The 16,662-nt window shown below is 40.1% G+C and overlaps 1 protein-coding gene across 1 annotated transcript in view; it reads left to right on the top strand.

The window, feature by feature from the left end:
- WBP4 (WW domain binding protein 4) overlaps window positions 1–16,662 on the top strand; it is a 37,216-nt gene that overhangs the window by 11,804 nt on the left and 8,750 nt on the right. Inside the window, exons 5-9 of the mRNA XM_079779229.1 lie at window positions 815–982; window positions 5,713–5,759; window positions 6,205–6,280; window positions 8,237–8,430; window positions 12,364–12,524. Coding sequence (XP_079635355.1) covers window positions 815–982; window positions 5,713–5,759; window positions 6,205–6,280; window positions 8,237–8,430; window positions 12,364–12,524 — 646 coding nt within the window. The remainder of the gene's footprint in view (window positions 1–814; window positions 983–5,712; window positions 5,760–6,204; window positions 6,281–8,236; window positions 8,431–12,363; window positions 12,525–16,662) is intronic.

Raw genomic sequence — 16,662 nt, forward strand, 5'->3', positions numbered from 1 at the left:
AGATTAGACAGACTAGCACTGGATTCAGTCATTCTTTTCAGGACTTATTGATCTAATACCAAAAATATTACATTTCTTTGAATATTAGTGAAGGTAAATGTTAATTTTCTGAATTACCTCTGTATTTTTTGCTCATTTTTCTGTTACAGCATTGGATTTGTAAGGGATTTTTGTTAGGATCATTAATCCTCTGTCATATTTGTTATAAATACTTGTCATTTGTTTTTCCTGCATATATGTGTGTGTTTTTTATTTTTGCCATATGCAATAATTATAATTTGTGTGTAGTTAAGTTTAACATTATTTTACTTTGTGGGGTTTTTTTAAATATCCTCCATCTGAAATTTATATTGATGTAAAAACATGAGAGATACTGAGGAGAGGTGAACAGCTTAACTTTTTCCTAAATAATTAGCCAGTCAGTCCAACATAATTTATTAAGTGATCTCTCTTCCCCTATAATAGGAAACACCAGGAATCTGCAGTTGGACCTATTTCTGTACTGTTCTGTTTCAGTCACATGTTTTTCTATTCCTGGATCAGTTTTATACTGTTTGTCTTTTTTACCATAGTTTTAGAATAAGTTTTAATACCTGATAGTACTAGATTCCTCTTTCACTTCTGTTTGGTAGTTCCCCTGGATATTGGTACATGTTTAGTTTTCCATATAAGCTTTATAATGATATGTCAAGTTCCCAAAAGAATCTTAGCAGGTTTTTTATTTTAATAATATTATTTATGTTTTATCGGGGGGGTGGGGGCAGGGAAGGGGTGTTGTATTGTCTACTTCACCCTTCTCTAATCTTTCCTCTAGAAATTTCAGAGCCAAGCATATCACCAAAAACCAGCACTGTCCCCCCCATCTCTGCATCAAATCAGCAGAAAGAAAAGAAGAAAAAGAAAAAAGACCCTTCAAAGGGCAGATGGGTAGAAGGCATAACCTCTGAGGGTTACCATTACTATTATGATCTTATCACAGGAGGTAAGTCATATATGCATAGAGCTGCGGAGTATGATAACTGACAGTTTATTTTGACTTTAGACATCTAGTTAATATTGGAATATTTAAACGGTGAAATACTATAACTTTACATTTTTGCTACTAAATAGTAAAAAAAAAGTATGTGCCCTTTAAAAAGGTACCCTTCTCATAGTGACTCAGTGTCTTAGTTAGTTAAAGCCTTAATATTGGGTTCCTTACAAATAAACTAAAGCTTTATATTTTTTCAATAGAACCTTCTAGAACAATGAGCTACATGTAAATAAAGCATTTTATGTGGAATAAAGTTATTTCAGGTCCACTTCACAAGTGCAGGGGTTTTTTAAATAAAATATACTGTGGAGGAGATTTTCTATCTAAGAGCATACTGAGAACCAGAAACTGATTTCTTTTTTGTGTAGCTATCTTGATTGACTTAGTAAATTACCCCTTCATGAATGTTTTGGATATCAATTTCTAATAAAATGCACAACAGTATTTCTTAATAAAACTATCAAAAAATCTTTTTATATTTTCTTTAAAATGAAATGTATTTGGTATTTTTATTCCATGTAAATTCTGTCATAAATAAATGAATTTGTTATACATTTACTCTTCAAAACCATAAAATTTAGTACCAGAAATAAACAATTAAGTGGGATACAAGGAAGAATTTTCAAGAGCTATAATATAATAGAGATGTAATTAAGATTATATGGGAACCAAAATAGTGAGGAATTAATTGTGATTATGTGGATCTGAGAGTTTACCACTGAAATTACTTACGAGCTGATCTACAAGTTAAAATGAGGATGTCAGGAATGATGTCATCATACCATTTGTATTCCTAGCACTTAACGCAATGTGCCTGGCATGGTGTAGATACTCCATTGGTATTTTGATTGAAAAAGATTGCAGTAGCTTATTATGAGGCTATAGCAGGTATTCCACACAGGTAGAACAATATCTATACTAATAATAGAGGAATATGCAAATTGTCCAGGACGCCGTAATGTCACGACTGCTCAGCAGGCTGCACACACAGCATGCCCCAGTAAGGCTGCTGAGGCTTTCATCTGTCCCTTTCTACACCAGAGATGACAGGGTTCAAGGAGGAAGGGCTTCCGTTTCGTCTTCTCGGCACCCAGCTAGGAGGCCTCCCTGGGGTAGCTCTCCCCTCTGAGCCCTGTGTAGGCGGGTGCTCTGGCCCGGGAGCCCCGAGGGGAGGCGGAGTGAAGTGCTTTCCCTCCGGGACCCCGCTCTCCCTGGGAGTCCGGCTCAGAGGGCACTCTCCTTGGGAACCTGGAAATCTGCCTTCCGGGTCGACTGCACAGCAGCCGGGCCAGGTGAGCCGTGGAAAGATCGACCTACCCATGCGGTTGTGTACGCTGGCGGAGGCCACGCAGCTGCCATGGTTGAAGTCGTCCTTGATGGAGAAGCGAGGGTAGCGGAGATCAGAGTTGGCAATGGAACCCCAGCTCCCTGCCAAATGATGTAGAGCACACGGACCTCAACGGTCCTCGGTCACTTCCTGAGCAGCAGTCAGCCCTGACCGGGGATCAAACCTGAAACCTAAGTAGGTGCCCTGACAGAATGGAACCCAAACCTTTGGTGTGGCAGAGGAGCTCCGGCCCACAGCAGGGGCCAGGGCACGCCAGAGGGGTTTTGTTGAGGGGCCCTGACAGGCAGCCCGCAGCACAGTGGGTTAGAACCTCCTCCTGATACAGCAAGGTTGCGAGTTGGATCCCTGATCAGGGCACAGACAAGAAGCAACCAAAGAGTGCATAATAAGTGGAACAACACACTGGTGTTTCTCTCGCCCCCTTCCTCTCTCTAAAATAATCAATAAAAATTAAAATAAAAAATAAACCCTCTGGCTTGCAGAGTTGCTAAAACAGTTAGAAAGCGAAGTCCTATCCCTTCCCGTTCATTCAGCAAATACTTCATATACTATTTCAATAATCACACTGGGGATGGGTGTTTGTTTGTTTGTTTGTTTGTTTGTTTGTTTGTTTTGGTTAATCCTCACCTGAGGACATTTATTCCATTGAGTTTTTTATTTTAGAGAGAGTGGAAGGGAGGGAGAAAGACAGAAACTAATGTGAGAGACATCAATTGGTTGCCTCTTGCTGAATCCCCGACCAGGGCCCCAGATTGAGCCTGCAACCCAGGTACGTGCCCTTGATCAGAATCCAACCCGGTACCCTTCAGTCCGCCTGCAGAAGCACTATCCACTGAACCAAACCAGCATTTTTTTTCTTTTGAAGTCCTCCTCTAAGGATTTTTTTTTTTTTCATTGATTCTAGAGAGAGAGGAAGGGAGAGGGAAAGAGAAACATCGATCAGTTGCCCAAGCAATCTGACAGAGATGGAACCCACAACCTGTGTATGTGCCCTCACCTGGAATCGAACCCATGACCCTTTGGTGCGTGGGGGGACACTCTATTGATCCACAATGATCAGGGCCTGGAGGTATACTTAAAAAATTTTTTTCAGATCTGCCCTGGCAAGGTGGCTCAATTGGTTGGAGTCTCAACCTGTACACCAAAGGATTTCCTGTTGGATTCTAGGTTAGGGCACATACTTAGGTTTAGGTTAGATCCCAGTGGGTCAGCAGGTGCAGAGGCAGCCTACTGGTATTTCTCTGTCACATGGATGTTTCTCTCTCTAAAAATCAATTTTAAAAACATCCTTAGGTGAGAATTTAAAATATAAATATAAATAAAATATAAATATAAATAAAATTTTTTTCAGATCTAAACTTTGGTTCTTTTTTAAATTTTATTTTTCATTTGCAGTTCACATTCAATATCCTATACTATATAATAAAACCCTAATATGTAAATCAACCAAACAGTGGAATGACTCGTCGCTATGAACTGACCACCAGGGGGCAGACAGTCAGTGCAGGAGCCAGAAGCTGGGCTCACGGCTGGCGAGTGCAGCGGCGGTGGCAGGAGCCTCCGCAGCAGCACTAAGGAGCAGCGAGTTGAGCGGTAGGGAGCAGCAAGCAGGTGGGCGGTAAAGAGCGAGGAGTCTGTGAGAGGGATGTCTGCCTGCTGGCTTAGGCCCACTCCCTGTAGGGAGCGGTAGGGAGCAGCAAGCAGGCAGTCGGACATCGCCTGAAGGGTCCCAGACTGTGAGAGGGCACAGGCCAGGCTGAGGGACCCCTCTTACCCCTAGTGCATGAATTTTGTGCACTGGGCCTCTAGTCTATAATAATAAAAGCATAATATGCAAATTGACCGAACAGCAGAACGACCTTCCAAGGGAAGCTGGGGCTGCGAGGGTCGAGGCAGCTGCAGCTGCGAAGGCCTACTCTTGTACAAATTTCGTGCATCGGGCCTCTAGTGACTATAAAAGGTTGAGCCCTGACTGGGTGGCTCAGTTGATTGGAGCATTGTCCCTTGCACCAAAAATGGTTGCAGGTTCAACTTCCATTCAGGGCACATACCTAGGTTTCCAGTTTGATCCCCAGTCAGGAGTGTACAGGAGGCAACCAATTGATGTTTCTTTCTCTCCCTCTTCTAAAAATTCAATTAAAAAATATATTTGGGTAAGGATTTTTTAAAATAAAGAAGGCTTGAACGTTTGGGAAATAGTTATGTGGTAGAGGTAAAGCATAAGGTTCTTTGAAGATGACATGGTAGAAGAGCCTGGAAAAATATATTTGGGCCATGTCATGGAGGGCTGAGAGGATGATGGTTCCCTTTACTGAGATATGAAATATGGAAACATCATAAGTTTAAGTGGGATGGTAATTAATTCAAATTTGAGGTACCTATAGAATATTCATGTAGCAATTTTCCTAACTCCCAACTCTAATTGATGATTGAGCCTGATGATTAATTAGAGTTGGGAGTTAGGAAGATAAATTGAATCTGGGAGTATAGATAATATGTTAACTTTTAGGAGTATGTGAGATCAAAAAACAAAAAAGAGAACAAAAAGTAACATGGTGGGTAGTACATATATTAAAGGGATGGATAGAAGAAAGCCAGGAAAAAAAAGTTAAGAATGGAAGGCAGGAAATGAGATCAGAGAATTAATCATGAAGAAAACCTTGGGCTATAGGTAGTAGTCTCATTATTATGATCTTTAGAATCATGATCAGTTTCAAACTACATAGAAATAATACTCAGTTTGCACTGAGCCGTAAGTGAAGTGCACGTTATAGTTTAGCAGTGAATCATAAATTATTATATGCTAAGGATTATACATTTTTCAAATTTATATAGAAACTATTATGTCTTTTCTCCCTTCTAGCGCCTACTGCTTGCTTCCTTTTTTCACCATCCTTTATATACTCTTTCTCAGCAATACTTGTTTTTAATTCCTGCATACTTCATCTTGTTCCTCTTTTGAATCATTTGTTCTATATCTCACTCTCCCCTCCCAAGATGTCAAAAGGCTATGTCATTCCTTCCAGATTTTTCAAACCTAAATTTCATGAAGTCTTTAAGAGAAGCCCTACCTGGCTCTAATAATTCCTGTGGAAGTACCAGTAACTTGTAATGATTCTGTCCTTCCTTGGTTATGTAACATTCACATGTATTATTCTGCACAATGCTACTGGATGCATGTTGGTTCTTTTTATTTTTCAATTATGTTTTTATCTCTAGACCTTAGTGTTTTGTACACATTGAATAGCTTGTAAATTTTTGCCAAAGTGAATTTTTTGGAAACTTTTTTAAAGCAAAAGGATTTTATAAATGCAATGTATTTTGTTTTAAGCAACTCAATGGGAGAAACCTGAAGGATTTCAAGGAAACTTAAAAAAGGTAACTGAAGTATATTAATAGTGTCTTTGATTTATTCTTTAAAGTGATTGGCTTCTGGGGTTTTGGTAGAGTTTTATTAAGCAAATTTACTTTCAAATAAGCCCCTCCTCACCCTTTTCTTTTATAATCCTTTTGTTAGTAGGCTGGGTAGAGGTTAAAAGTGATGTCTATTCAAAAACTCCATACAGGGTAAATATTATTAGTTGCCATTCACATGTCCCCTGTCCATCTGTGAAAAATTGTTCCTAGCTTTCAGAGGTGAGACATTCTCTTCCTGAAAATTGGCTTCTGATTGACATAAACCAAGCTTCCTGGCCATGATCTGTACCACCACCCCTAACTCCCAGATTTCAAGAGAAAAGGAAAGGGTGGCTAATTCTGCCTTAGTTATCTAATATATAACTACATTTTTTTCCATCTGTGCTGTTTTTTTCCCTCTCCTTAGACAGCAGGGAAGGCTGTTTGGGTAGAAGGTTTAAGTGAAGATGGTTATACCTATTATTATAATACAGAAACAGGAGGTAAGTATTACCTTTGATCATCCTAAGTATCTAAAATTATACCTGAAACTGCTTCTTAGCCTGCTGATGAATCATCTAAACTAGGGAATTTTAGTATATATAGTGATAAGCATATTTTTATAACAAGTGTGTATTATTTTTTGTAATTTAGAAAAACATTAATTCTCATGGAAAAAAGGATTTCTATATATAATATACTGCACTATGCTATATAATTCTCAGTTGATACTGCATTCATAAACTCTAAAAATTGAATCATTTTTACTTCCTCTTCCATTACTAATTTTTATTTTGATTATTTTAGAAATATAATCATTACCTTGGAAAGTACCTTAAAGATTACCTAGTCAACTTGACTTTTCCTTTTTCAAAAAACAAAACTGATAGTGTTTTTGCAGGGGCTGAGCTTGTCAAATTTTCACTTTTATCAGTTTAATAATGTTCCAGTTATATAAGTATTTACAAAATATGCCTAATGTTAACTATTACATTTTTCATATTAAAAATTTAATTTCATAAAACTGCCTTTCAAGTAATGGTACTTGATTTCTCTGCAGTTAATATCAAAATAGCTATAATATCAGTGTAACTTTGACAAGTTTTTGTTTTGTTTTGTTTAATTCCTACTAACCAAAGCCTTCTGCATAGCATTAAATCTTGTAGGAGGAAAAGGTCTTTTAACCTTTAAGTGGATACCTAGCCTGCCCAATGATAGCAATGGTTCTATCTCAGTTAAGTTGAGATACTGAATCTTTATAGAGATTAAGGAATATATAATGTAGCTCTAGAGTAAGAGCTGAATTTAACACAAAACTTCTCTCCTTACCAGGTATATGATTGTGGGCAAGTCATTGAGCCTATAGATCCTCTTAAGTAAAATAGACAATCACTTATTCTATGGGGTCATGAGAATCAGGTGTCTATAAAATCCCAGAACAGTGCCTGGTATATATTATATATATACAAATTATTTATTATTTATTTCCTGGAGATTCTTTTGTTATTTATGTGAAATAGAGACCCAAAAAAAGTTATTTAAAAAAAATTTTTTTTTATTGATTTCAGAGAGAAAGAGAGAGGAGAAAGAGAGAAACATCAGTGATGAGAGAGAATCATCAACCGGCTGTCTCCTGCATGCCCCACACTGGGAGTGGAGCCCTCAACCCGGGCATATGCCCTGACCGGGATCAACTGTGACCTCCTGGTTCATAGATCGAGAATCAACCACTCAGCCACACCAGCCAGGCAGTAATGTTTTTATTAGTGCTTGAAAGTATCCTATAATTAAAAAGGGATAGTACGTATTGATTTGTCCTCAAAAGTTTTGGTTTATGTCTAGACCAGTGTGATTATTAATAGAGCCTTTCCACTCTTAAAGCTCTCCCAATTGGACAATAAATTTTAGGATCCCTCTCCATTTTATTAAATTAAAAATATAGACTAACTGCAAGATAATTAGAAATGCTATCATTTTACTAAAAGCCCACTAGGTGGCAGTAGAGTTCAATCGAGGTTTTTTTTCCTACTAGAAAAACAACAAATTATATTCATTCAGATTTTTACAGTATGATTTCTCTTTGTAAAGATCCTAGGAAATCTTTGTGGTAAATAAGTTCCAGGAAATCTGATGTGTGCTCATTATTACCTACGTTTCCTGAAATCAGTGTCAGTTAAGTTGTGGTGATCCTTAGAAGGTATTGTCTAGTTCTTAGGCCTCTTTCCATCGGAGCTGTAGTTGATACATCTAGTGAATCAAGGTCTTTTGAGATAAATTTCTAAAAGATACAAGAGTAAGAGCTAACAGAATTCTTATTTATTATTTTCTTGACCGGTGATGGTATAAAATAGCTGCAGAGTTGTCATTAACAATATAAGTGATGGGAAGCATTATATTGGGAATTACTTCTGAATTGAATTGGTAACCAAATAACATGACTACTTTAATGTGTTGGATAGAATCCAGATGGGAAAAACCTGATGATTTTATTCCACACTCTGGCGATCTGCTTTCTAGTAAAGTCAATGAAAAGTCACTTGGCACCCTGGAAGAATCCAAATCAACAAATTCACATAGTGATTCTGATGGGGAACAGGAAGCACAAAAAGTAGAGGTCTCTACAGAAACACCGAAGCTAAAAATAAAGTTTAAGGTAGGTTCTGGATTTACTCTTTACAAAAGTTTATCAATTTATAAAAAGCTCTTCAGGCTTTCTTAAATTTTCTGGTAAAAGATAGATATAAAACCAAGACCTGTATTTTGGTAACTGGATAAGTAGCTATACCATTTATTGTTATCTGTTTGGTAGTAAAACAATAAATTTATTTTTGGACCTCCTAAACTTGAGCTGCCTCTGTAATATTGAGAGAGAGCTGTCTGAACATGCAAATCGGAATGTCTAGGCTACAAATGTTGAGTATCATTAACATACTAGTAGTAATTTAAATCTGAGAATGGGTGCAGTAATCTAGGAAAATAACCTTGGAGAAATTAAACATTTAAGTGGCAGACAGAGAAAGAGGAGCCCACAGGTAGAGTGAGAAAAGAATGATTAGGAAGGTGTGCAGAGAAGCAGAAGAATTTATCCCAGAAGCCAAAGGAATAAAGAGCATCCAGGATTAATTAGGCCTAGAAAAAGGAAAATGTCCATTGAATTTTGCAATAATGAAGTCCTGGATACCCTTCTAGCAATTTCATAAGAGTTTTGGATGGCAGAACTCAGATTACAGGGGGATGAAAAGTGGTTCATTATGTAGTATATATAGTTTGAATATGAAATGAAAGTAGAAATTAGTTGATAGGATTTGGGCTATATATTAATCATGAGAGATTGTGGTAGTGATATTTTTGTTGAGAGGGACCTCAAAGGAGGTAGAAAGGGAATATGAACAAGGGTAGGTAAATAGGTTGATCTTGAACAAGGAATAAACTCATCCTATCTAATAATAGACAAATATGCAAATTGACCATACCTTCAACACACCCACAAGCCACGCCCACCATCCAATCAGAGCGAGCATGCAAATTAACCCAAACCAAGATGGCTACAGCCACAGAGAGCAAGGTTTCCTAGGTAACAGAGGAAGCCAAGCTTTCCGCCTGCCCTGGCCAGGCCTAAGCCTCCACTCAAGCTACAAAGTTTCAATTATAGAAGGTAAACAAATTCAAACAAATGGCGGCAGAATGGAGCTTGAGAGAGCAGGCCAGGGTTGCCGCCGGCATCAGGGGAAGCAAAGCTTTCCGCACACCCTGGCCGGGCTCAGGCCTCTGCTTAAGGCTACAAAGTTTCAATTATAACCCCAACACAAATGGCTGCCGGCCTCGGAGGGAGCCCCAGGCTTGGCTCCGCTCCAGGCTACAAAGTTTCAATTGTAGAAGGAAAATAAATTCCAGATACCAGGGCCTCCGCTTGGGTTGCCAGGGGGCGTGGCCGGCCTGCAAACCACCACAGGCCCCTCGCTCAGGCCACCCCACACCCCAAGGGAACCCCCACCTGATCCGGGACACCCTTCAGGGCAAACCAGCTGGCCCCCACACCTGTACCAGGCCTCTATCCTATCTAATAAAAGAGTAATCTGCAGATTGATCATCACTGCAACACACAATATCGCTGCCTCCATGTGGTCAAAGATCCTGCCCCCATGTGGACACAAGATGGCCACCACAAGATGGCCAGCAGGAGAGGGCAGTTGGGAGGCACCCGGCCTGCAAGGGAGGGCAGTTGAGAGGGTCCAAGCCTGCAAGGGAGGGCAGTTGGACGTGATCGACCCTGCAGGAGAGGGCAGTTAGGGGTGACCAGGCTGGCAGAGGAGGGAAGTTGGGGGCAAACAGGCTGGCAGCAGAGTGGTTAGGGGGTGATCAGGCTGGCAGGCAGAAGCAGTTAGGGGCAATCAGGAAGGCAGGCAGGCAAGCAGTTGGGAGCCAGCAGTCCTGGATTGTGAGAGGGATGTCTGACTGCCCGTTTAGGCCCGATCTCACAGGGATCGGGCCTAAACGGGCAGTCGGACATCCCTTGAGGGGTCCCATATTGGCAAGGGTACAGGCTGGGCTGAGGGACAACCCCCCTCCGTGCACGAATTTCGTGCACCGGGCCTCTAGTTTTATATAAGACGATAAGGTTTTCATTTTCTATAAGAAGGTATGACTATGGGTGAATTGGTATCAAGGAGGAAATTGAAAGAGTCATGCCACTTAGTCTCAGTTTACTCATTCATAAAGAAATCAAGATTGCTTGCTGAGAGTGAGGAGCTGTGAAGAGCTTGACAACATTTATGAATTGAAATAGTCACTGAGCTGGGATGGGAGATCAAATGAACCAAGATTGACAGGCTGAGTGCCCAGCCATGGTAGGAAAGTAAAAAGATTTATACAGTATTACTAGTCCTCTTGCTTTTATGACCTTTCCAGAATCACTCAGGAGCCCAGGTGCCAAAGTAAACAAGATATAGCATTGATCCATGGTTGAGATTGCTGGCCTGAGAGGCAAAGGAATATTGAGGATGCTGGAAAGGGTACTTTGAGGCCACAGCTAGAATCTTGTCATTGCCTGAAATTTCTCTACCTACCCCATAAATCTTGGTGGAACTTAGGGCAAGAGATGTATCTAATTTGTAGAGGAGCAACAGCAAAGATCTTATAGCAGTAGCCACCTCATAGTGTTTATAGTCAAGTTTAGGTAACCCAGCATTCAACTTGGGACAGAAAATTTCAAGCAAACAAAATATTACAAAATTCAGTTAAACAAGGACAAACTATTTATAAACCTATCATATATACCATTAGGTTGCAAAATACAGGCATACCTCATTTTATTGCACTTTGCTTTATTGCACTTCACAGATGTTTTCGTGTTTTACAAATTGAAGGCAAGATCCTCCATCAGCAAAAATATTTACAAGACTCACTTTATTGCGGTGGTCTGGAACTGAACCCGCAGTATCTCTGAGGTATGCCTGTATAGTGAAGATCAAAATCATTGGATTTGAAACTCAAAAAACTGAGGCTAAGGAATTTTTAAGCTCTAGGATGATAAGAATTTGAATAGAGAACATGGTGTCAGAATTGCCACAGTCATCAGTGAATATAGAGTAGTGGCCAGAGGTCACTAGATCATATAAGGAGGAACAGAAGAGAACTGTATAGATGGCAGTATTGTGAGTCTCAGAAGAGGAGACATTTATTGCATGAGAATCAAAGTCAAAATATTTTATTTTTAGTAAAATAAAAATATTTTATTTCTAAAAAATCATGGTCTAGAAGCAGTGAAGATTGCTAAGAGATAGCAGGTGCTTACCTCTAGTTCTATGATACCAATAGCATAAGGGAATGAGCTAATATCCATTCAAAGAATTACAAACAAAACAATATCCCAGGACTGCCACCCATAGTTGTGCAGTTGCAAAGAAATCTAGTCCATAGTCTGCTTGCTAAACTGGGTCACAGGACTTTGTTATCCCAGATGAAGGGGTGCCATAAAACCACCAGCCCTATCTAGGGACTACCATGGGAGCTGCTTATCCCTCCAGGGTGTGTCTTCTAATTTCACATAGCTTCCAGTTGTATAGGACACTAAAGTTATGGCAATGTGGTCAACATAAAGTTAAGACTAATAGGTTAAGGGAGTTATTTAAATAGATAGTGGGTGAGAAGGGTCCAATGACATGGCAGTAAACTCAAAAGGAGCACAGTATAAAGGAAGGTCAATGTTGGATATATAAGTAAGGAGATAAAACACAAAAGAAAAGAGAGGATAAAACAAGCCAGTGTAGCCCTAACTGGTTTGGCTCAGTGGATAGAGCGTCTGCCTGCGGACTCAAGGGTCCCAGGTTCGATTCCAGTCAGGGGCATGTACCTTGGTTGTGGGCACATCCCCAGTGGGGGGTGTGCAGGAGGCAGCTGATCGATGTTTCTCTCTCATCGATGTTTCTAACTCTCTGTCCCTCTCCCTTCCTCTCCAGTCTTTCCAATGATGTGTAAGCACCTAATGCTCTGCATTAAATCCTTTCTCCTTACAATAATAAGATTCCATTAAAGAAATTTTGTTTCTGTCCTAGTAGTACCTTATTTCTTGACTTTGACATTTCAGGTAAAAAATAAAAATAGTGATAAAGGAAATGAACCTGTAAAACAGAAAGAAACAAATATCCAAGAGCAGAATTCATCAGGTTCAAATGAAAAATCCAAAGCTCATAAAAAACCAAACCCATATGGAGAATGGAAAGAAATTAAACAAGAAGTTGAGTCTCAGTAAGTACCTGAAATGTAATCCCACTGTTATTACAAGTATTTTATATCGAGTACTTCAATAAATTATAGTAACTACTTTGAAGGATAAAGTGCTCATTAAAAGTGTAGCTCATTTATTTTATTTCTAGAGTGGTTTTTGTTTTTTTTTTTAAATATGAGTCAGGGGTTATTTTAAAAAGTAAGCTAGTTATTGTTTTCATTTCTTCCAAAATATGACATTTCTGTTGAGCACACATTCACACAGTAACTCAATTATACACACATGAGCATTCTCACACTCATGATTATTATTCTGTCAGAGAAACAAATATCTGCATATTCAACAAATGCTGCATATAATACATCTAAAAGCAAGAAAAAAGTTCTGTTGCTGTCTTCAAAATGGCTTATGACAGTTTTTAAGCCAGTTTAAGAAAACAGCAGTTTTAACAATTGAACAAGATCATGGTGAGATGTTACCTGGTTTATATTACTAGCTTATGTGATCAAATCAGTTATTGTCTTAGAAGCATTTACACAATGAAAGGGAGATCTCACTTTCAGCTTCACAGATTAGTGTTTCTTTACTGCTTAAAAAAAGAAAATCTTCCGGTGGGAAAAAAAGTATCTTCTAATTATATTAGTTAAGCAGTTATTCTCTAAAACATCAATGCTTTGAAATGGTAATGAAAGATGACTAATCTGGTGATACTTGAAATTATTTATTGTTAAAATTGTACTTTAATGAAAAGGTCATATTTTTTCACAAGATAAAAGTAATGCAAGTTTTGGACAACTTTATATACCTGTTCTAATTAGAATTGATTCTCTAGGGGTTACACACCAGAACTACTATTAAAATGTTACAAGGATGGAATCTGGTCAACATAGTGGCATAGGTAAATATGATACTCGAATCTTCCCACAATCACATCAAAATTACAACTAAACTACAAAACAACCATCATTCAGAACTGCCTGAAATCTAGCTGAACAGAAGTCCTACAGCTAAGGATATGATGAATCCACATTGAGACTGGTAGGAGTGGAGACCCAGAAAGGCTGGTCCCACTGATAAAAATTGGGAGAGATACCTCAGCTATGGGACCCCTCATTCCTATGGGGGGTCCCCCTGAGGAATGAGGGGTCCCAGTCCCATACCAGACTGCCCACCAGATGCTGCTTGTTTGAGAAATTGGGTTCCAGTAACATAAAGAGAAATTATAACTTCTGGCTGTAAAAACCAGTGGGGATTGTGGTTCAATGAGCTGGAGGGCTGCTGGAGTCCCAGGCATTTTCCTTAAAGAGCCAGTGCACAGACTTCCTCAGTTCACTCACATCTCCAGCACTGGGGCAGCTGCTCAAAAGGCACCAGGGATATAAGGGGAGGAACTGAATTGTCTGCAGTCAGGGCAAGAGCTGGAGGGGCAACTTTCTCCCATACAGAAGTGCTGGCAGAGGGTGGCAACAGGAGGGTGCTCCTCTTCTGAGCCTTCCCACCATAGATCCAGTAGGTGGGTACCATATCTCAGTCTCCATCAACCTGGCTGTCACCCTGATCCCTGAGACCCAAGCCCACCCAAGCTGTTTGCAATGGCTTTTCCATATGTACAACCTGTCTTGGCTCATAACTTCAGACATTACTAAAATTTCTCAAACAAGCAGCATCTGGCATCTGTGTGCCCTTTACCTCATGCAAAGTTGCCACAGGCCCAGCACTAGCAGCAGCCAGCCTTGGTTCACAGATTGGCCTCACTTCAGCACCTCCAAGCCCAGCACGAGTAGCAGCTATCTAAAGATCACTTTGTAAGTCATGCTGATGGCCTTGGGGCACAATAGGCAGCAGCTGACCTTGGCCTGCATCTTCTGGGAGGCACCTGAGCCAGCATACCCGGTGCACAGCGTCAGACTATGTTGAAGCACCACCCAACTGCCTCAACAAGAAACAAATTCAAGGGGCATACTCAAGAGGCTCCAGAGCCCTATGAAGTAAGTCCTCCTCCATGGGGTGGGCCCATGCACAGCTGATCCTCCACGGTGGTCACAGCCAGTCCTTATAGCTGATAGGCCTAGGGATAAATCCCTCCTGTTGATGTGCCAACAGCAATCAGTGCTCAACTACAACAGGTGGGTGTACATCAAGCATGTCAAACTCAAAGGCTAACACAAGCCAAATAAACAAGGTTTAACTTTATGTGGTCTGCAAAAAAACAAGTTTCAATTTTCGTAGAAACATAAGTTTATTTCAATAGAGACATGCTGAATACAAAGGGCTGAAATAAATGAGTAATTGTTAACATAAAATAATAGAACATTTTAATAAAAATTAATATTTTTTCTTGAACATTAACTTACCAGACACTGAATAACTGCACAAATTAATAAGCATAATGCAAATCCATTTTTCTTGCTCTCCGAAAGCGAAATATTTCCTGTTGCACCAAACAAGTCAGTACAAGACTAATGATGTGGCAATCGGCTGCTAAAATATTCACTGCTGGTATTAGTGGAGAGAAATGGTGTGCTTGCGTATAAGGCATGTAAGGGAAATGAATGCAACACGATTATAGTAATCATTAGTGAACATTGTAGTTCATTATTAATAACTAGAGGCCCAGTGCACAAAATCCGTGCACTGGAGGGTGGGGTCCCTCAGCCCGGCCTGCGCCCTTTCTCAGCCCAGGACCCCTTGCTCCTTACTGCCCACCTGCTCACTCCTTACGACTCGGCTCACTGCTCCTTTGCAGCAGGCTCCTTACCACTCAGCTCGCTGCTCCTTAGCGCTGCCACAGAGGTGGGAGAGGCTCCCGCTACCACCACTGCACTCGGCAGCCGTGAGCCTGGCTTCTGGCTGAGCTGCGCTACCCCTGTGGGAGCGAACTGACCACCAGGGGACAGCTCCTCCATTGAGCATCTGCCCCCTGGTGGTCATTGCACATCATAGCGACCAGTCATTCTGGTTGTCCCCCCATAACGGTTGTTTATGCTTTTATTATATAGATTATATAGATTATGTGTAACAGGGTATTGTAAAAATTAAGTTACAAAATTTTTATTAAAACATTTCTTACATACTGTCATTGGCTGGGCCGCAAAAATACTTGTGGGTCGCATGCGAGCCGCGAGTTTGACATGCTTGGTGTACACAGCCCACAAGGAGTTCCCAGCTTGCGTGAACACGGAGGCTGTGCCACTGGACCACACAGGACACCTACTATATGAGGCCACTCTGTATCAAGCCCAGGAGACATACCAACGCTATCTAATACATAGAAACAAACAGGAAGGCAGCCAGAATAGGAGACAAAGAAATGTGTCCCAAAAGAACAAAACTCCAGAAAAAGAACTAAACAAATGGAGACAATCTACTAGATTGAGAGTTCAGAACACTGGTTATAAGGATACTCAATGGACTTAGGGGAAGAGTAGATGAACTTAGTGAGAACTTGAGCAAAGAGATAGGAAACAAAAACAACTAGAAAACAAAAATGAACCAGTCAGAAAGGAAGAATACATTAAAGGGTATCAACAGTGGAGTAGATGAAGCAGAAATTTGGAAGATAAGCAGAAAACACCCAATCAGAACTGCAAAAATGAAAAAGAATCCAAAAAAAAAGGATAGTGTAAGGAGCCTCTGGGACAACTTCAAGCATACCAACATTTGCATCAAGAGGATGCCAGGAGAAGAGAGGAGAGAGAGCGAGCGCGCACAAGGAACTGAAAACGTGAAAAAATAATATGGAAAATTTCTCTAACATAGTGAAGGAAATAGACATACAAGTTCAGGAAGTGCAGAGTCCCAAACAATATGAACCCAAAGAGGCCCACTTCAAGACATACCATAAATAAAATGCAAAAAGTTAAAGAGAGTATTTGAGAAGCAGCAAGAGAAAAGCAGCTAGTTAACTACAAGGGAGCTCCCATAAGACTGTCAGCTGATTTCTCAACAGACACTTGGAGGCCAGAAGGGATTGGCAAGAAATATTCAAAGAGATGAAAAGGCAAGAACCTACAACCAAGATTACCCAGCAAAGTTATTTCGAATCAAAGGACAGATAAAGAGCTTCCCAGACAAGAGAAAGCTAAAGGAGTTCATCACCACCAAATTAATATTACATGAAATGTTATAAAAAGGTCTTTAAGAAGAAGAAAAGACAAA

The sequence above is a fragment of the Cnephaeus nilssonii genome, assembly GCF_951640355.1.
Source record: "Cnephaeus nilssonii genome assembly, chromosome: 8".
NCBI classification, from domain to species: Eukaryota; Metazoa; Chordata; class Mammalia; order Chiroptera; family Vespertilionidae; genus Cnephaeus; species Cnephaeus nilssonii.